Source organism: Myripristis murdjan, chromosome 11 (genome assembly GCF_902150065.1).
Source record: "Myripristis murdjan chromosome 11, fMyrMur1.1, whole genome shotgun sequence".
Taxonomy (NCBI): domain Eukaryota; kingdom Metazoa; phylum Chordata; class Actinopteri; order Holocentriformes; family Holocentridae; genus Myripristis; species Myripristis murdjan.
In genome coordinates this window covers 342,710-362,709 of record NC_043990.1, presented here as the reverse complement: position 1 = coordinate 362,709, position 20,000 = coordinate 342,710, and the positions used below count along the sequence as shown (strand labels likewise).

At 46.2% G+C, this 20,000-nt stretch overlaps 4 protein-coding genes and 1 pseudogene across 4 annotated transcripts in view; 2 read left to right on the top strand and 3 right to left on the bottom strand.

Moving 5' to 3' along the window:
- Positions 1 to 476, bottom strand: part of LOC115368262 (gastrula zinc finger protein XlCGF57.1-like) — a 5,280-nt gene extending 4,804 nt beyond the window's left edge. The window contains exon 1 of the mRNA XM_030064315.1: positions 195 to 476. Coding sequence (XP_029920175.1) covers positions 195 to 459 — 265 coding nt within the window. The 5' untranslated portion in view covers positions 460 to 476. The remainder of the gene's footprint in view (positions 1 to 194) is intronic.
- LOC115368266 (zinc finger protein 501-like) overlaps positions 1 to 20,000 on the top strand; it is a 41,376-nt gene that overhangs the window by 18,320 nt on the left and 3,056 nt on the right. The gene's annotated exons all lie outside the window — the stretch shown is intronic.
- On the top strand, positions 989 to 3,554 carry LOC115368274 (RNA/RNP complex-1-interacting phosphatase pseudogene; annotated as a pseudogene).
- LOC115368276 (endothelial zinc finger protein induced by tumor necrosis factor alpha-like) lies at positions 4,133 to 9,678 on the bottom strand. The gene is made up of 2 exons (XM_030064330.1): positions 9,426 to 9,678; positions 4,133 to 5,510 (listed from the first exon to the last, which is right to left on the bottom strand). The coding sequence occupies exons 1-2, from the start codon at positions 9,604 to 9,606 to the stop codon at positions 4,774 to 4,776; spliced, it is 918 nt and encodes a 305-aa protein (XP_029920190.1). The 5' UTR covers positions 9,607 to 9,678; the 3' UTR covers positions 4,133 to 4,773.
- Positions 10,448 to 18,875, bottom strand: LOC115368263 (dynein intermediate chain 2, axonemal-like). Its single transcript, XM_030064316.1, has 12 exons — positions 18,666 to 18,875; positions 17,952 to 18,113; positions 17,590 to 17,711; positions 16,902 to 17,044; positions 16,261 to 16,374; positions 15,833 to 15,972; positions 15,161 to 15,283; positions 14,367 to 14,590; positions 14,073 to 14,208; positions 11,687 to 11,833; positions 11,245 to 11,469; positions 10,448 to 10,736 (listed from the first exon to the last, which is right to left on the bottom strand). Exons 1-12 carry the CDS (start codon positions 18,846 to 18,848, stop codon positions 10,689 to 10,691), a joined length of 1,767 nt encoding a protein of 588 aa, XP_029920176.1. The 5' UTR covers positions 18,849 to 18,875; the 3' UTR covers positions 10,448 to 10,688.

The following is a 20,000-nucleotide window of genomic DNA, read 5'->3' as shown; positions in this document are numbered from 1 at the left end:
ACTATTATCTTTGTATATCTTATTAACAGTTTAAATAGTTGCTGCAGTAGTGTGGAGATCAGGTGGTTAGGAGGTCAGTAACCACAGTTATTATAAAGTATCATAGGAAACTGCATGTTAGCGCAGAGAAACCGCAGCGCTGTTTGGGCTCCGGGCGGCGGGCCTGCGGGCCTGCGGGCCTCCCGGGCACCGACCTGCTTTTCCCGGCGGGGCTCCGTGTCCGTGCGGCGGGCCGGCCTGCTCCGCCCCGGCGGCTCCGCTCCTCTCGAACACGGTGAGGATGTTCTCCAGCGCCGCGGTCAGCCGCTCGGTCACCAGCTCCCGCAGCGCGGCCACGTCGCCCGTCTTCCTCCGCTCCGCCAGCAGGCCGAAGATCTCCTCGGCGGCCTCCGCCAGCTGGCCGTGCACGGCCGCCCGCAGCGCCCGCAGCTCGCCCGCCGCCGCCCGCTTCTTCGACATTTTCGCTCCGGCCGAACAAAGAGAAGGAAGGGGATGTAAACAAAGCGAGCCACTTCCGGGGTCGGCGCCTTTGCGTCGTGACGCCACTCTGCTGCGTTCACACACCATCTTCCGACTTGTAAATAGCGGCGACGTCATCCGACACTTGAAACTGAAAACATCAAATAATCCGTTCTCAATAAAATCATTCATTAATAATGCACAGTGCAGCGCTTCTGCTCTTAAAACTGTTTCAAGAACAGAAGAACAGAAATATTTTCCAGATAATTCTTTATGTTCAGATTCAACACCAAGCAGGCAATGACAGTTAATCTGTTGGAGTATCTTCACATCAAAAACAAGTAAAACATCACAGAGGAAACAACGAAAAAAGTGTCAGAAGTGGAAATTAATCATCGGAATAATTGGCAAGGGGTGTCTTTTATTTTGGTGTACAATATAGTTCCAGAGACTTGTTGACGCACTGAAATCAATGCGCACGGACGGGAATCTTCCGAGCTCTACTATCCTTCCTACACGACCTGAACGCGTCATCCCTTTGCGCGGATGACGTCACTCAGGTGCGGAAGGAAGGAATCAGTAACGTGGCTCGCTGGTGATGCTAACTGCTAGGTAACCGCCGATGTAAATAAACAAGGTAGAGTTTGCGTGTCGTGCCGACCCCGAACCCGAACCCGAACCCGAACCTGAAGCGAACTAGTGCGCAAACGGAAGTTCGCTAACTGTGGAAACCAAGCTAACGCAGCTAAGCTAACAGCCCCGTTGCTTTTAAAAGCTGGAAATGCTAAATGCTAAAGCTAGCTGCTGTGCGTGAGGCTCACGGTCTCAGCTGTCAACCAGACTCCATTCAAAAGTTGTAGGTTCTGTGTGTTCTCGCTGTTCTGCAGAGAACCTCAACCCGCGGAGCAGAACGGTGTGTTTTTATGATCAGTCAGGATGTTCTGTTGCATTCGGCGTGAACATGAGAAACAAAACACCACGTTATTATAGAGAAAAAACAACTTATGTACCTGACTCACTAGCGCCCCCACGGTGTGTGTTGACTGTTACAGCTGAAGCTGTAGGCTGGACGTGTAGAAACAACACGGTGAGGCAGGAGCCCCGCCAAAGTCCATAGAAAAAAATCTTTACTATGCCTCGCATTGTAAAAACAATATATGCACTTTGACTGTGCAGAATGTCAGTTCCATTTAGTAATTCTGGTGGGAGAATAACGTGGGAACAGCAAGCAAATCAAAACCACAAGTAGATATTTTCCGTGCTGCTTTATTTATCACTTCTATTAAGAAAAAAAAAAAAAAAAGTTCTGCACTGCCCACTTTTGAATTAGCAAGCCAGCACAGTAAATGGTACAGTTTTTGACTTGAATTTGGTGTGGGATTTGAGAGAGCTGGAAGGATTCATTCATTAAGACAAAAATCATTTAGAATTTTAATAGTCAAGTCCTGTAGTAATTTATCATTGTCAGAGCTGCAGTAGGAAGCTAAAATTTGATTGATTTAAATCAGTTACATGAATCAAAAGGAGGATCTTCACATTTTGCAGTGTGACAGGGTGAATGGGCTGATTTTTGGGTTAAGTTGGAATTAGAGGACAGACATGATGAACAGTACAAATGAGGTCATTAAAATAAATTAAAACCCTAAAACCCTTTCTCAAAGTTTAAGCTGATCAGTCGTATCCCACGATGCCAGAGTGTTTTTTTGTTTGTTTGTTTATTTTTTACAGTTTCTTCCCTCCTCCTCCTCCTCCTCCTCCTCCTCTCTCTCTCCCTCTCTCTCTCTCTCTGTGTGTGTGTGTGTGTGTGTGTGGGTTGGTGACAAGCTGCAGGGCTCATGACGGCCTTTAAAAAGAAGAAGAGCGGCGTTCCGGACCGCTGGCTGGACTACGACGCGGTTGGTCAGAGGATTCCCGCCACGCGCTTCATCGCCTTTAAAGTTCCACTCAAACCGTCGCTGAACTGTCGCGTGTTGGCGTGCGACGCCTTCGGCCCCTGGGACCTCCTGGACGCCCTGGAGAGCCAGGAGCAGCAGCTCGGCCTGATCATCGACCTCACCTTCACCACCCGCTACTACCAGCTGGCCGACGTTCCCGCCGCCTGCTCCCACCTCAAGATCCCCATCGAAGGCCAGCGGGTTCCCAGCGACGCCGCCATCCTGAGCTTCAAGCGGGCGGTGCGCCGCTTCCTGCGGGACAACGCAGACAATGACAAGCTGATGGGGGTGCACTGCACGCACGGCCTGAACCGCACGGGCTACCTGCTGTGCCGCTACCTGATCGACGTGGACGGGATGGAGCCGCGCCGCGCCGTGCGGCTCTTCGAAGAGGCCCGGGGCCACCGCATCGAGCGGCGGAACTACCTGGACGACCTGTACCGGGGCCCCAAGAGGAGCAACCAGGGCATGGACGAGCCGGAGCGGGAGCCAATGAGGGGCCTCGCTGTGGAGCGGCCGCGCCCGGTCCCGTACTCCGCCCCCTCCGACCCTCCAGAGGAGCAGCAGCCGGACGGCAACGACCGTCGCCACGTAGCTCCGCCTCAGCGGGACGGCCTCCTGCCGACGCCTCCATTACTCCCCACCCCTCCACTCCCACCCTACAGAGTGGCCCCGCCTCGCTACCAGTGGAGCCCCGCCCCCCTCAACACCCAGACAGGGAAGCCCCTCCCACCAGGCGCTCCCCCGCTCTCCCCCGGGCCGCATCACGGCGAGCAGCGAGACAAGAAGAAGAAGAAGAAGAAGAAGAAGAAGAAACCCCAAGAATGACACTGATGCTGCCCTGATGTTAATGACATCATCATGATGCAGTCTGATGACATCATCATGATGCACTTTCAAAATAAATCATCGATCACGCACAACTCAACATTTCAAATCCCAAAACATCATCTGTATATCTGCTTCTATAGATACAGATTTACAGATATTTATCTATATCTGTAAATCTGCTTCTATAGATACATACAGATATTACTCCTGTGCACAGACACGTGCAGGTGTCTCATCCCTGTTCATTTCACTTGTGCGTCGCAGGTTTTGTTTCCTCTGAATTTGAGATTTCATTTCAGCTGCTGAATAAAGTTTTATGTCAGTAAAGATTCCTGTTGTTGAAGGGAAATGGTCGTTTATCACAAAAACATTGAATGTTAATACAAATTTATTCAGAAAAAGATTGAGAAAAAAAACTTAGAAATTCTCTGCGATGAAAATAGTAAATTTACACCAAAAAACTCACAAACTTGAGAAATACTGGAAAACTGTCAGAGCAGAGTCAACCCCTGGAGCTGTGTACAGAAAGGAGAAGAAAAAGATTTAAAAAAATAGTTTTAGTTTTATAAAATTTTCACCTGAACTTTGGGTTTTGTTCAAGAGATGAGACAGGACTGACTCAGCGCCCTCTAGTGGTCAGAAATCACTCACTGCAGCTTAAATGAGGAAATTACAGGAGAAAAAAATCTGAAGTGATTCAATCGAATTAAATGAATCACCAGGGGTTTTCTCTGCTGCCCCCTGGTGGTGTGTGAAGGTGCTGCAGATGCTCCCTCACCGCACGATCACTGACAGGCTTCATTTTTTCCCCATTTATTCCTTCTTGTTGGTAAATAAATTAATTCATCAAGAAAAGTGGGGGTGACATCTCTTGCTGATGTTGGAATGAGTAACAAACTCTAACCACTGCAGCTTTTCTCCCCAAAAATTTATTAAAACCAACCAGTTTCAAATGACAGCGAACAAAACCCCACTGACTTTAGAGGAGTGATCGACCAGTATTGATTTGTCAGGTCAGATAGCTATACTGATCATGTTATTATTAGTAGTAGTAGTAATCCAGGACACGTTGATAGGTTTGAAAATCAGTGACAAAATTTACAGAAACGAAAACACAAACCTCCCTTTGATTTACAAAAATGTTTAATTAACAACATTATATTAAAAATAAGAGCATCAAAACATAAAAATGACAGAAAAACACAATGCAATTTAAAAAATCTGAAATGAAAAACCCAGAAAATTACAAAAAAGATATATTTAGAGATAAACATACACACACACACACATAGGCTATACACACACACACACACACACACATATATATATATATACACATATATATGTGAATGTAAGTCCAACAGAAAATTAGATTAAAAACTGTCAAAAATAACCTGAAATGTTGAAGAGAAAAAAATTCAGGTTATTCAAAAAACAAAAAAACAAAAAACAAAACAAAACAGAAATTCAAGTGAAAAAACAAACTCCTAGAAACTCAGAAAAAGCAGAAGCTTCCCAGAGAGTGTGTTTGTTCTTAAAGGCGGCGGCGTCACGCGCAGCACTTGTGCCTCCTCTGATTGGACAGCTGGATGAAGGCCTTGCCGCACGCGCCGCACCTGTACGGCTTCTCGCCCGTGTGCAGCTTGACGTGCGTGCGCAGGTGAGCGCGCTGGTTGAAGCGCTTGCAGCAGACGTGGCAGCTGAAGGGCCGCTCGCCCGTGTGCGTCCTCATGTGGTCCCGCAGGCCCTGCCGCGACGAGAAGTCCCGCCCACACACGTCGCACCGCCGCCGGCTCCGGCTGTGCGTCTGCAGGTGGAGCCTCAGGGCGGCGGCGGCGGCCAGGCGTTTGCCGCACAGGCCGCAGACGCTCTCCGGCTCGTCCAGGTGAACGCTGACGTGACTCATCAGGAGGTGTGTCGCCCGGAAGCTCCGCCCACACACCCTGCAGGTGAGGCTCTGTCCGCCCTCTTCACGGCTCCCCTGCCGTGTCGCCGCGGTCGCAGCCGGCGGCGGCGGCGCTGAGCCGTAGTCGTCGCTGTCCTCGGTGTCGGGCTCAGAGGAGGGGAGGCGGCCGGCAGCAGCCGCTTCCTGTCCACCGGCCTCTGCTGGCGGCCCGGGGACAGATGGCGCCCCCTGCAGGTTCGGCGCCGCCCACTGCTCATCCCTGCCCGGCTGCTCTGCCTCCTGATTGGTCCAGATCTCCCCCTGTTCCTCTTTAATGCGCGGTGGCTCCGCCTCCTCCAGCCCGCTGTCCTCCTTACTGAGCGGGAGCTGCGAGACGCCACCTGCAGGGAGGAGGTCACATTACATCTGTCACTCTGTTTAATCTGTGTTGGGATTAGGATTATGGCCAGTCAGACTGCACACTGATACAAACCTGCTGGTTTTAAGTGGGAGGTGAACGAGAGCACGAACAAAAAGTCGAGCCGTGTTTTGTTTCGAACTCCGACCAAACGCGCAGCGAGGCTCTAACGCAGCGGGAGTCCAAACAAAGTCAATGCAGGGACGCGCAGCGAATTTCGCCCGTGTCCGCATCGCGAAACTTCCCTCTGCGTGTGGTCTGAACACATGAGCCTCACAGAGTCAGTTACCATGGTGACCGACCCCGAGTCCCCCCCCCCCCCCCCCCCCCCCGTCCTGCGGACAGACCCGCCGCAAAGCGCAGGTTTCACGTCTTTTCGCGTCTCTGCATTGATTTTATATGGAATCGCACCGCGCGTACGTCACGTCAAGCTAACAGAAACGATAAAGCTCTGAACAACCTGCTGCATTACGCAGCGCTGCAGGTATGGAAGCCCAGAGGGACATTCTCCTCGCGACTGTAGCTGAAGAACTGAGCAGGACATTACTTTACATGGATCATTAACTATAGGGGGACTCCAATACATTCAATGTCCACTATGAAAAAAACAGTTATTGTTAAACATTGTTTCCAAGATTCGTACCATAGGCCGACACAAATTAGTTTTAAGTTGAATAAAAGTTGTCATATTATTGAGAAAAACAATAAACTCTGTCTGATTTATCATCATACCCATCACATACATGTGCCTTTACCTCCTCACATGATGTGCAACATGTTAAACAGAGGCTGCACTGATACAGCGACTTGGAAGCCATAATGGAGCTCTAGCGTTTTAAATCACAGAGGCTTCAATACAGGCTGATGCTGATTGGATAACACCTGGGACACGCCCACAACACGGAGGAAAACTACCTGTGAGGCAAAACGTTAGATTTTTTTTTTTTTTTTTTTTTACACAAGTGCTGTATTACAATTACAAAAACATCCAGAAAAAGGAACAAACATACATACAACATAAAAGCAGACAGCCCCCCCCCCCAACACAAAAAAAAAACAAAAAAAAAAACGCCAGCCGTTCAGGATATTACTAACAAACAACAATATAGCCATGGTTCATCAATGCAGGAATACACATTCCATTACCTGGGATAAATATTAACACTTTCAAGCACACGGTTTGTTCTGATAGCTTTCTTATTTTTACAGTCTTTAATTGGAGCCGTGTACTGCTGCAATTCCAAAACAAAAAGATCAGCGTTTGGTTTGTAATCAGTCCATTTTTTTTGTGTATATGAAATTTGCCAAGCAATAAGATTAGCTGTACAAAAAAAACTATATGATCATCCAAATTACCTCCGAAATAAATGAAAATGTCCTTTTCCTGTAAAAGAATTACTTGTCCTGTTTTTGTTCTTATATAGTGTTGTACATCACTCCAGAATGCTTTGGAAAATACACACTGATAAAACAGATGATGAATTGTTTCCTCTTCATTCCCACACAATTTACACATTGAATCAATATCAATATTAAATCTTGCTAGTTTTTTTTGTGTTGGATAAATCTTATGTAGTATCTTAAATGAAACCTCTTTAACTTTATTGTTTAAACAAAACTTCTCACCAACCATCCATGCTTTCTGCCAGTCAATTCCTCCATAAAATGAATTCCAAAAAGATTGTCCTGAGGGTAAAGATGTGGTTTGCAGACAATTTCTAATGTATTTGTTTGAGCATCTTTTCTTTGTTATATCAATTTCTCCCACAAAAATCCGACTATCAAAAGATCCAGCAGTAGGAAAAGTAACATCATAAGTTCCTGAGCTTCTGAGAAGCTGCAGTACACCCCTCAGTAAAGCATCAAACACTACTGCATACTCTTTGGGTGGGACTGGAAACTGAAATGTATTCATGAATTCTTGGTATGAGAGAAGTTGTCCTCCAGCCTTAACAAGTTGTTTGACATATATAATTCCCTGATCAAACCACTTCCTATAGAATAACGATTTGTTTTTATAAAGAATATTTTCATTGTTCCAAATGTAGAGGTTAGTTGGTGAGAAATTATGCTTATAGGTCAATTTCCAGGCAAGTAAAGCTTGTTTATAAAAGTTTGACAATTTAACCGGTAATTTCTCTATTTTATAGTTACATTTCAATAAAAAATTTAGCCCACCAACAGCATTAAACACAAACTTAGGAAAAGTGTTCCAGATGCTATCTCTCTCCTTGATTAAATTTACTAACCACTGCACTTTGAAAGTATTATTCATCATTTCAAAACATAATACCTCCATGCCTCCTTTACATTTAGGGTTACAAAGAATTTGTTTCTTTACATAGTGACATCTGTTTCTCCAGATGAAGTTAAGTACAATCTTATCTAATTTTTTGTAAGTTGCTGGGGGCATTTCAAGAGACAGGGACACATGTACAGACCTGGATATACCTTCAGCTTTTGACAGAAGAACTCTACCACTCAGTGACAGGTCTCTCATCAACCACATATTAAATCTCTTAGCTATTTGTTGTATTATTGGATCAAAATTTAAACTGCAGCGATCTCTTTCATTTTTATCAACAACCACCCCTAAGTAAGTGACAGTGTTCTTTACAGGAATACCATTCAGGTCTGACAGATCACTTTCTTTAATTGGCAATAGAACAGATTTATTTAAATTCATCTTTAGACCGGATACAGCTGAAAATTCATCAATACATCTAATAGCCTTATCTACTTCATATTTATCCCTTAAAAATATTGTTGTATCATCTGCCAATTGAGCCAATTTAAATTCTCTGTCTAAAGCATTTATACCTTTAAATGTATTCTTTTTTATGTGTACAGCCATGATCTGTGTAACCAAAAGAAATAAAAATGGACTTAATGGACAGCCCTGTCTAATGCCACGGTTTATACAAAATCTAGGAGTCGTACCACATGTTAGTTTCATTGAGCTGTTACATCCTTTATATAAAGTTTTTACTGCTTTTTGGAACCTTTCTCCAAATCCAAATAACTCAATAGTTCTCATCATGAACTGGTGACTGACTGTGTCAAATGCCTTATAGAAGTCAACAAACAAAATCAGGCTGTCATCCGGTATATAATAATTGTAATCAATCATGTCTAGTATTAATCTTATGTTGCTAGCTATGTTTCTTCCAGGCATAAACCCAGATTGCTCCTCATCAATTATATCATTTAGTCCACATTTTAACCTTTTGGCAAAAATTGAAGCAAATATTTTGGCGTCATTATTCAACAGACTGATTGGTCTCCAGTTCTCAATACTAAGTTTGTCTTTGTTTGGTTTAGGAATTAGTTTAATTAGACCTTGTTTCAGGGTTGGTGGTAACTCCTCTTTTTCTAAAGCTTCTTCAAACATTGCCACTAAAAAGGGGGCTAATGTGTTACAATATTCTTTATAAAATTCTCCAATCAACCCATCATTTCCAGGTGACTTATTGTCTTTCAAAGCTTTGATACAAGTTTGTACATCCTTTACGCTGATTTTCTGATCACAGATTAACTTAAAGTTGTCATCAATTTTTTTTATACCTGGTTCTAGGCCTTTAAGAAACACAGCAGTATTATCTTGATCTAGTGAATCAGCACTATATAATGTTTCAAAGAACTTTGCCACATGTTGTGAAATTTCCTTTTCGTTATCACATATTACATCATTAATTCTGAGTTTAACAAGAGACGTTACAACGTTACAACCAAACACACCATTCAATGAGATGACGTCACACAACGTTACGCATCGTAACGTCGCTGAATACACCCCAGCTGACCCGGAGCACCGGAAGTGGCTGGGCGCGAGCGTCTCGAGCTTTAAAGTTGAATGAAACAACAACACGGAGAGGAAAACAAAGCGCGTGCGGCTCACCTGCCGCGCGCGGCCCCTGCAGCGCGCACAGCAGCGCGCGCTGGCGGGAGATCACGTCCCGGGACAGCGCCGCCTCCTCTTCGTACTTTGCGACAGTTTTCTCAAAAACGTCCAGGACGTCCCGCAGCGCCGCGCTCAGCCGCCGCTCCACGAGCTCCCGGAGCGCGTGCGCTCGCGACATTTTCACCGTAGAAGAAGAAGAGCAGAGCACGAGCGCCGCGCGGCTGCTGCTTTGTGTGTGTTTACTTCCGCCGGAGCGCTTTTGTAAAGACACCGTCACCGGAAATTACCCCCACTTCCCGTTTGTGTGCCCAACCTTCACAATAAAAGCAGTACAGTTTACACACGTTAAAGTAGAATAATAAACAAACCACATAAAATAATTTACATAAATATGAATACAATTATTTAATTAATTATTAAAATAATTCTAATTGTATAAAAATGTATAATGTATTGGTATGTATGTATTTATCTGATACTGTAACACAGGAGAGTTCAATCATGAGCCACGGAGGCCGAGAGGCTGCAGGACCTCCACCAGGTGAGCTGACTGATTAGCTCACCTGGTGTCAGAGAGGAGGAGCTAATCAGCCCTGCAATAACAAGAATAACTTTTACATCTTTATGTGATTATCTGATTATATATGTATTTATGTATATATATATATATATATATATATATATATATATGTGTGTGTATGTGTGTGTATGATATTGTTTTATCAAACTATTTTGTGAATATTTGTTCAAATCATGTTTTAATTTAAAAACAAGACACACACAATGTTGTAAGTATTTTTTAAACTTTTTATTTTAAGCAGAAGAAGAAGACTAACCTTTTCCATCACACTGAATGTGATTTTTTTTTTCATATTAGGAAGTTAAGAAAAAAAGTGACAAAAATAAAAGCAGCAGCATTGTTGTGTTTTCAGGACTTTTTCAAACTGAAACGCTCGCTCCTCCTCCTCCTCCTCCTCCTCCTCCTCCTCCTCCACCAGGGAAAATAGTCCCCGGGGAAACGTTTTGCTTTCCACAGCCAATTATCAGCTGTGTGGTTTGTGAATGAAGAATTTTTACTGATAAATGGTTTGCTGACGTGGACAACGTTCCACTGATTCAGTCATTCAATGTCTTATTTGATGTTCGCCATGACGGCAGCGCTGCCGGCTCCTTCCTGCTGCACAGGAAGTGATGTGTTCCTGCTTTGTTTGGAAGAAACAGGAGAAGCAGAAGAAGAAGAGCTGCAGCCGATGTCATCAGTCACTCGGCTCCATTCCTGACTTCTTTTTCTTCACAGACGTCTTTCTCCTGCAGCCAACAACAGAGACGATTTAAACACGTTCACCGTGAAGTTCAGCTGCGGCCAGTCTTCCCGCAGGACTCATGTGGTTTAGTTTGCTACAGTTACACTTTACAAAAAGGACTGCTTCATATCTGCATCTGCATATTAATATAAATCCATGAAAAACACTGAGAGGGAGGTCAACACACTTTCTGTCAGCTGAGCCTCATCTGATGAGCTGATTTTACAAATTAGTGACTGAACCTGCTGGTTTGATCCTGAACCTTTTCTCTGATGGAAACTCGAGCCAAGTTGATGCTAATCTGAAGGCACATCTTTATTTTGTCCTCCAGCTTTTCAAAACACTCTCCCAGATCTTTAACCTTCAGGTCACATGATCCCAGGACTAAACGTCCTTGTTTACAGGAAGCAAATGAACAGATTTAAGTTTTTTCCCTGTGTATGTGTGTGTGTATGTAGGTGTGTGTGTGTGTGTGTGTGTGTGTGTATGTGTGACCAAATCACACCACCCACCCTGTGTTTGTCCTCCTCCTTCTGTCTGCGTTTGATCTCGGCGTCGATGGCGCTGAAGAAGTCGGCCTCCGCCCGGGCGATCAGCTCCTCCGGGTCCTCCTGGCCGTCCGCCTCCTTGGCGCCGTCGTCCTCGCGGCTCTGCTCCGAGCGGCTGCGCTCTTTCAGCCGGAGCTCCCGCTGGCGAGCCTCCAGGATCTTCTCCCGCTTTGTCTCCCGCTCAAACATCTGACGGAGGGCAAAGCGTCGCCATGTCAGGTCAGCATCATCAGATCAGACACAAACACAGCAGGCAGAAATGAACCTGAACGCCTCGTTGATCAACCGCACGACAAACATCGATGGCCGATGTTCATCCGTCCATTTGTGAATGTTGACTGTTGCGTTGGTCGTTTGGCGCCTCCGGGACGCCCCGACCACCTTGAACCCTGGAGGAGAAACTCACGGCGGCGACGAGGCTCTTCTCGTTCCTCTGCAGGGTGGACAGAGACGGGCCGAGCTCCAGCAGCGAGGCTCCGCCCAGCCGGGAGCCGCAGGCCAGCAGCCGACCGCTCTCCTGCAGCCGCAGACTGTAGAGACCCTCGTCACACACCTGTCCACACGGGCCGCAGGGACAACAACAACAACAACAACAACAACAAGGACAAGGACCACAGGGACAACAACAACAACAACAACAACAACAACAAGGACAAGGACCGCAGGGACAACAACAACAACAACAACAACAACAAGGACAAGGACCGCAGGGACAACAACAACAACAACAACAAGGACAAGGACCACAGGGACAAAAACAACAACAACAAGGACAAGGACAACAACAACAACAACAACAACAAGGACAAGGACCACAGGGACAACAACAACAACAACAATAACAACAAGGACAAGGACCACAGGGACAAAAACAACAACAACAAGGACAACAACAACAACAACAACAAGGACCACAGGGACAACAACAACAACAAGAACAAGGACCGCAGGGACAACAACAACAACAACAACAACAAGGACAAGGACCGCAGGGACGACAACAACAACAACAACAACAACAAGGACAAGGACCGCAGGGACGACAACAACAACAACAACAACAAGGACAAGGACCACAGGGACAACAACAACAACAACAAGGACAAGGACCACAGGGACAACAACAACAACAACAATAACAACAAGGACAAGGACCACAGGGACAAAAACAACAACAACAAGGACAACAACAACAACAACAACAACAACAAGGACCACAGGGACAACAACAACAACAAGAACAAGGACCGCAGGGACAACAACAACAACAACAACAACAAGGACAAGGACCGCAGGGACGACAACAACAACAACAACAACAACAACAACAAGGACAAGGACCGCAGGGACGACAACAACAACAACAACAACAACAACAAGGACAAGGACCACAGGGACAACAACAACAACAACAAGGACAAGGACCACAGGGACAACAACAACAACAACAATAACAACAAGGACAAGGACCACAGGGACAAAAACAACAACAACAAGGACAACAACAACAACAACAACAACAACAACAACAACAACAACAACAAGGACCACAGGGACAACAACAACAACAAGAACAAGGACCGCAGGGACAACAACAACAACAACAACAACAACAAGGACAAGGACCGCAGGGACGACAACAACAACAACAACAACAAGAACAAGGACCGCAGGGACAACAACAACAACAACAACAACAACAAGGACAAGGACCGCAGGGACGACAACAACAACAACAACAACAACAACAAGGACAAGGACCGCAGGGACAACAACAACAACAACAACAACAAGGACAAGGACCACAGGGACAACAACAACAACAACAACAACAACAACAACAACAAGGACAAGGACCGCAGGGACAACAACAACAACAACAACAACAACAAGGACAAGGACCACAGGGACAACAACAACAACAACAAGGACAAGGACCGCAGGGACAACAACAACAACAACAAGGTCAAGGACCGCAGGGACAACAACAACAACAACAACAACAACAACAACAACAACAACAAGGACAAGGACCGCAGGGACAACAACAACAACAACAACAAGGACCACAGGGACAACAACAACAACAACAACAAGGACCACAGGGACAACAACAACAACAACAACAAGGACAAGGACCACAGGGACAATAACAAGGTCAAGGACCGCAGGGACAACAACAACAACAACAACAACAAGGACCACAGGGACAACAACAACAACAACAACAAGGACCACAGGGACAACAACAACAACAAGGACAAGGACCACAGGGACAACAACAACAACAAGGACAAGGACCGCAGGGACAACAACAACAACAAGGACAAGGTCAAGGACAACAACAACAACAACAACAACAACATGGATGACAAGGACAACAACAAGGACATAAACAACAAAAACAGCATCATTAGTCTCATTTCACTTATCATCACTCATCCAAACCTGTCCCTTGTTATAGTTCCCTGTGAGTGTGTGTGTGTGTGTGTGTGTGTGTGTGTGTGTGTGTGTGTGTACGTGCATGTGTGCGCGCGCACACGTGTGTGTGCGTGTGCGTGTGCGTGTGTGTGTGCGTGTGTGTGTGTGTGTGTGTGTGTGTGTGTGAAACTAGTCCTGGGTCACTGTCCTCACTGCCGGATGATTCTCGGTATGATCACAATCATTTCTTCTAAAATACTGTCTGTCCATCTGGCTCAAGGTTACAGTGTGGAAGTTTCCTGCCGGATCTACTTTCCAGTTCCAACAGGGCGGCGGGGCGCTGGCCGGCTGTCAGGCTGAAGGCTGAGTACCTTGATGCTGAGCGTGGGTTCGTTCTGCTTGAAGAGGACGTCCCACACGTCCAGCACGCCGTCCATCTTGACGGTGAAGAAGACGGCCGGTCTGACGGGACTCCAGCAGGCGTCCATCAGGTAGGACGTCTGGTACCTGCAGACAGCAGGAAGGAAAAACAACGAGAGAAATGAACCTGAGAAAGTAGATCTCTAATGATTAAAATGTTAGAGTCTCTGACGCAGATTTCCTGAGTTCACATGTTTCCTCCCGGTCTCTCCGGGGACGAGCTCCTGGACTCCGGGACGCCGTACCTGGTCCACATGATGGAGGACTCCTTGATGTCCTCGGACCAGATGCGGGCCGTCCAGTCTCCCACCGTCAGGAAGTTCTTGGGGAAGAAGGGGTTCCTCTGCAGGGCGTAGACGGGGCCGTGGTGCCCGTCGAACGTGCACACGATCTTCTCGGCCGGGCTCTTGGCCTTGCGGTTGCAGGAGAGCACGAGGCCCTGCTCCGTCCCCACCATGAACTTGGTGGGCTGAAGACCCAGAGGGAAGAGAACGTTCAGTGTCATAGACCGGGACAGAGACACAGTTCTACAGCCTGGACATCTGTCACAGCACAGGAGTGTGTCAAACACACACACACACACACACACACACACACACCACAGAACCACAAAACACACAGAACCAAACAGGAGCAGCACTCACAGACAGTAAACACACACAGGAAACTTATGGATCGATTCTAAAGGGCTGTGTGTGTGTGTGTGTGTGTGTGTGTGTGTGTGTGTGTGTGTGTGTGTGTCTTTATTTTTGAATTTTTTTTTATTCATTCATTCATTTATTCATTAATTTAATTTTATTTTATTTTTCCTGCATTTGAATTTTATTCATTCATGCATTTTTATTATAATTTAAATTTGTAATATTTTAATTTGTAATTAATTTATTTGTTTTGTTTGTTTGTTTATTTATGTTTATTGTTATTATCATTTATATTTTCATTATTATTTTAAATTATTTGTTATTATTTGTTATTTATTATTTTGTCATTTTGACTCTGCTGCCTCCTGCCGCCTGCGGGGGGCGCTGTGGGAGCTCACCATGGTGGCCTCGAACTCGAGGGCGCTGGCCCCCAGGGCGGCGTCCAGGCTGCCCTCCCTGCTGAGGTCCAGCACCAGGCGCTCGGTGGGCTCGCTCAGCCGCCGCATGTCCCACCACAGCACCTGCGTATTGATCCGTCCCTTTATTGATTTATTGATGCTTTATTGGACAAACTGATGTGAATCGGCCAATCAGGTGAGAGGATCAGAGTTTGCAGCTGATCTGCTGCAACTCACTGCACTAAAATTAAGAGATTAAAAAAAACAACAGAACAGGACACAGCAACGAGAACACAGAACACAAAGTTCCACTGAGAACTCTGTCTCCGCTCTCCCTTACTGCCATACAGGCAGAACCAAATAGAACCCAGTAGAACCCAGTAGACCTGAGTAGAACTGGGTAGAATGGGCATCATGTAGGGAAGTCTAGCAGGAGAACCCGAGCCGGTTCTACCCAGTTCTGTTTCTATAGTTAATCCCAGTATTTTGTTCTTAACCAGAAGGTTTGTGTTCTGGTTCTGTTTGAGTCCACAAACCAAAACCTGACACGTTCTAACAGAACCTGCTGAGCAAAGCAACAACAACAAAAGACAGATATACCTGCCTGTCTTTCTGCCTGTCTGTCTGTCTGCCTGCCTGTCTGCCTGTCTGTCTACCTGTCTACCTGTCTACCTGTCCGTCAGTAGAAGCAGAGAAGGCGTCGGTCCCGGTCTTTGACTGCATCCAGATCAGTTTGTAGACTGGATCCCGGTGGCTCTGCTCCACTGAGGACAGCTCCACCGGCTGGCTGCCCCGCCGGGTGTCCCAGAAGGCTGCACACACACACACACACACACACACACACACACACACACACACACACTGTTAAGTTCTCACTGCTACTCAGATAGCAGCAGCAGAAGAAGAAGAGAGTCCAGAGTTCATGGGCTCAGATAATCCCAACTTAACCAACCGAGAGAGAGAGAGAGAGAGAGAGAGAGAGAGAGAGAGAGAGAGAGAGAGAGAGAGAGACAGACAGAGAGAGAGAGACAGAGAGAGAGAGAGAGAGAGAGAGAGAGAGAAAGAGAGAGACAGAGAGAGGGAGAGTCTGTAGGACCCACCGATCTGCCCGTTGTAGCAGCCTCCGGCCAGCGTGTGGCAGTCTTTGGGGTTGTACTCCAGGCAGACGAGCGGGGACACCGGCTTCAGCGTCAGCTCGGGTCTGTTGGGATTCTCTGGGAACAAACACACCACCTTCAGGCCGTTCTCCAAACTGCAGACCACTCTTTACAGGAGAACCAATGGATACAGAATACAGCTGCTAACCTCCAGGTGTCCAGAACACCTGGAGACGGGACGGTGGGTTCCCATGACACCTCTGGTAAAGTGTTGGTCCACTGTTTGTGTCATTTCATGCTGCGTTCCTATTGGTTGGTTTGCAGGCGCAGTCACAGTGTCAGATGGTTCTCCTAAATTTCTGACACTGGCAGAATCACACAGTGTGTAACCGGCTTAAGATACTGCCGGCTCAAATCTGATGAACCTTTGGAAAATGGTGTGTTTTTACATCGATATCCGGATCCACCTGGCCCCCCACAGGGCCCTCGAGCCTCACGCTGCGGCGGCTCACACACCAAACATCACATGCATGAAACGTTTTCTGCCAAACAGGCGCTGCTTTCATTTCCGGCTACAATGGAAATGAAAGCATTTTTCCACGAGTGTCTCGGTGTTAGATTTCGGTGTTTTGTTTTTCACTCACCGATGTCCCATATGTAGGAGTCGAAGCTCATGTCTTTGGAAGCTTTCTGGAACTCCAGGCAGGAATAAGCCCCGGCGAGCTTCCTGTTGCCGTCAGGATGCCAGGACAGGCCGGTGACCGTGCGCTTCACCTCGTTAGGATCCCTGCACACACAGAGGGAAGACTGTCCACATTCCATTACACTGTTAAACCCAACTGGAGTTTAGTGTTGATGCTGTAAAATATTGTTTTAAATATTAAACCATTACAGGTTCAGGAAGACCACAGCATCATCCTATTGTCTTTGACTTTTGTTGTTTTACAAAAACCTCTCAGGTGTTCTACACGTGTTCCTCATCCAAACCATGAGATATGAATATTCTCCATTTAAACACCAATAACACTAACGATAACACTAACAAGAAGACAGGTGTAGTAGTCTTGACTCATACAATACATTTGCAGTTAATTAACCTGCAGTGCACTGTGATACCTGACCCTCCTCCATACAGTCCATGTTCACAGCTTTTCTGCTCTGCTTGCCTCTAAATCCAGTCACGTTGCACCAGATCACTGAGGACCAGGATCCAGCACTCTGCTGCTTATGAACACATCAATCTGCAAAGACTCTCCTTCTGTCGTCGTCTTTGGTTCCTGTAATTGTCTCAGAACCGTCTGTACCTATCCAACATGCGACAGACGCCGGCACCTGAAAACATTGACGGTCTTTGCTGCCGGCGGCTCCTGAACCTCGTCCGCTGCCTCCTCGTCTTCAGAGTAGTCCTGGTAAATGTCCGTGGCGTTGTTCTGTTTGATGCAGTTCTCCATGACCTGGATACCACAGGAAGAACAAGAAGGGAACAGCAATTTGAACTTAGCACTCTTTTTTTCTGGTTCCTTTTCATGGCTTGGTCATCACAGGTGAGTGTTTCTTCAGTTAGTGTTTATTTGTTAGCCCTTCAGATAACTGAGGATGGAAAACCAAATATGCACCTAATATCCAGTATCTACTGTCAGATGTACAGCTGTGACCTCAAAGGGAACCAGATGTGAGTAAAGACCAGCTCTTACGCTGCCCAGCTGCAGGACGCTGGTCACGTAGTTCTCGTCTTTCTCCACCTTCTTCCTGAAGCGGATGGTCTGTTCCATCTCCTGCGGGTTGACGTCTTTGGGCCAGCCGCCCTCCACGTGGTTGATCCCCCGGCTCTCAGACTCAAAGCGCTCAGTGTTCACCTGAGGAGGAAGAGAAAGAAGAGGAAGGAGAGGAAGAAGAAGAAGAAGAGGGAAGAGGAGGAGGAGAAGAAGAAGAAGAGGAAGAAGAAGAAGGAGAAGAAGAAGAAGAAGAAGAGGGAAGAAGACGAGGAGAAGAAGAAGTAGAAGGCTCAGTCTTTCAGTCCAACCTCTGTCTGTCAGTATCATTGCTGAGGCCTGAACCAGGCGAGGCAGTTTGTATGGAACCTCAGTTCAATAATCTGTACAGATTACTGGAATTACATAATCCCAAACTCAGAAAACACCATTCATTCATTCATTTTTGGATCCTATTAAAAATAGAAAGCACCTGGTCCAGCAACTGGTGTGGCACTGTAATCTAATCTGATTTGATGTAATCTATTCTAATCTGATCAGATCTAACCTAATCTAATCTAATCTAGTCTAATTTGATCTAATCTAAGTAATTGTAATCAAATCTAATCTCATCTGATCTAATCCAGTCTGATCTACTCTGATGTAATATGATGTAATCTGATGTAATCTAATCTGGTGTAATCCGGGGGTGCGGACCTGGTGCTCGGACATCTCCTGGGCGCTCTGCGTGGCCACGTCTCTCGGGTCCCTGTGGATGAAGCCGTCGGCGAGCGGCGGGTCGGGCCCGATGTCCACCAGCAGCTCCGCCGGCCGGTCGGAGAAGTGACTCTGCCGGCCGAAGTCACCACGCCGCCGCACATAAACGTGGACGATCTCCATGCTGTTCACTGCAAGGCATCATGGGAGATAGGCCTGAGTGCTCGCCCACTTTAATTTGTTTTTCAGCATTTCTTTATCCTTAATACATCCTGCATGCCTGTAACTGACATCAGGTTGATACACTGGAGGCAATGAGGCATGTTTTGCTCTCCAGATCTGATGAATAGATAGATAGATAGATAGATAGATAGATAGATAGATAGAGACAGCCACAAAAATAAATGCAAGTCTGGTCATGTTTTTTTTTTTTTTTTTTTTTTTTGTAAATACAGTCACAACTGGAAAAGTGCATTTCCTGAGGAAAACGCAGGGGGGCGCTGCACAGTGACGTCGGCGGACCGCTGGTGGCTGTGACTGTGGGAGGATAATATGTGGTTGCTAAGGTATTCAACGTGTTGCTAGGTGGTTACTAAGTGGTTGCTAGGTAGTTGCTATGGTGTTCTAGGGTGTTGCTGTGGTGTTGCAGGTGGTTGCTAGGGTGTTGCTGTGGTGTTGTAGGTGGTTGCTAGGGTGTTGCTGTGGTGTTGCAGGTGGTTGCTAGGTTGTTGCTATGGTGTTGTAGGTGGTTGCTAGGGTGTTGCTGTGGTGTTGCAGGTGGACTGCTGTTCATCTGTTTGATTGGAAACTTTTGTTTTATTGAAATGAAATTCATTTTGCAGTTTTGGTTTTCAAACTGTTGCCACACAGTGATTTTACATTTACTGTCCAGCTTCATTGGACCACACATAAAGCAAAACGGTCATTTTATCATTTTATCATCTATCAATTTCCCTCAGAAAACCAGAAGTTAGAGCCAGCAGCCCACATCAACTGACCGACACAACACACGCAACCACAGCAAACACACGCGACAACAAGCAGAAAGGTGCATCACGTTAGAAAGGTGCGTCACGTTAGAAAGGTGCGTCACGTTAGAAAAGTGCGTCACGTTAGAAAGGTGCGTCACGTTAGAAAGGTGCAGTCCAGGAGGCGGCAGCGTCAGGAAACACTCACAGCGAGGAACAAAACAGCCAAAGCAAAACAGCAGCAGACAAAGTTGATATTAATGGCGATGTTACACTTAATGTTGACATGAACGCCTGCATCAAGATTATCGTGAATATTAATAATAACGTTAACGTTAATGTGAACAATAACATTAACGTTAATGTG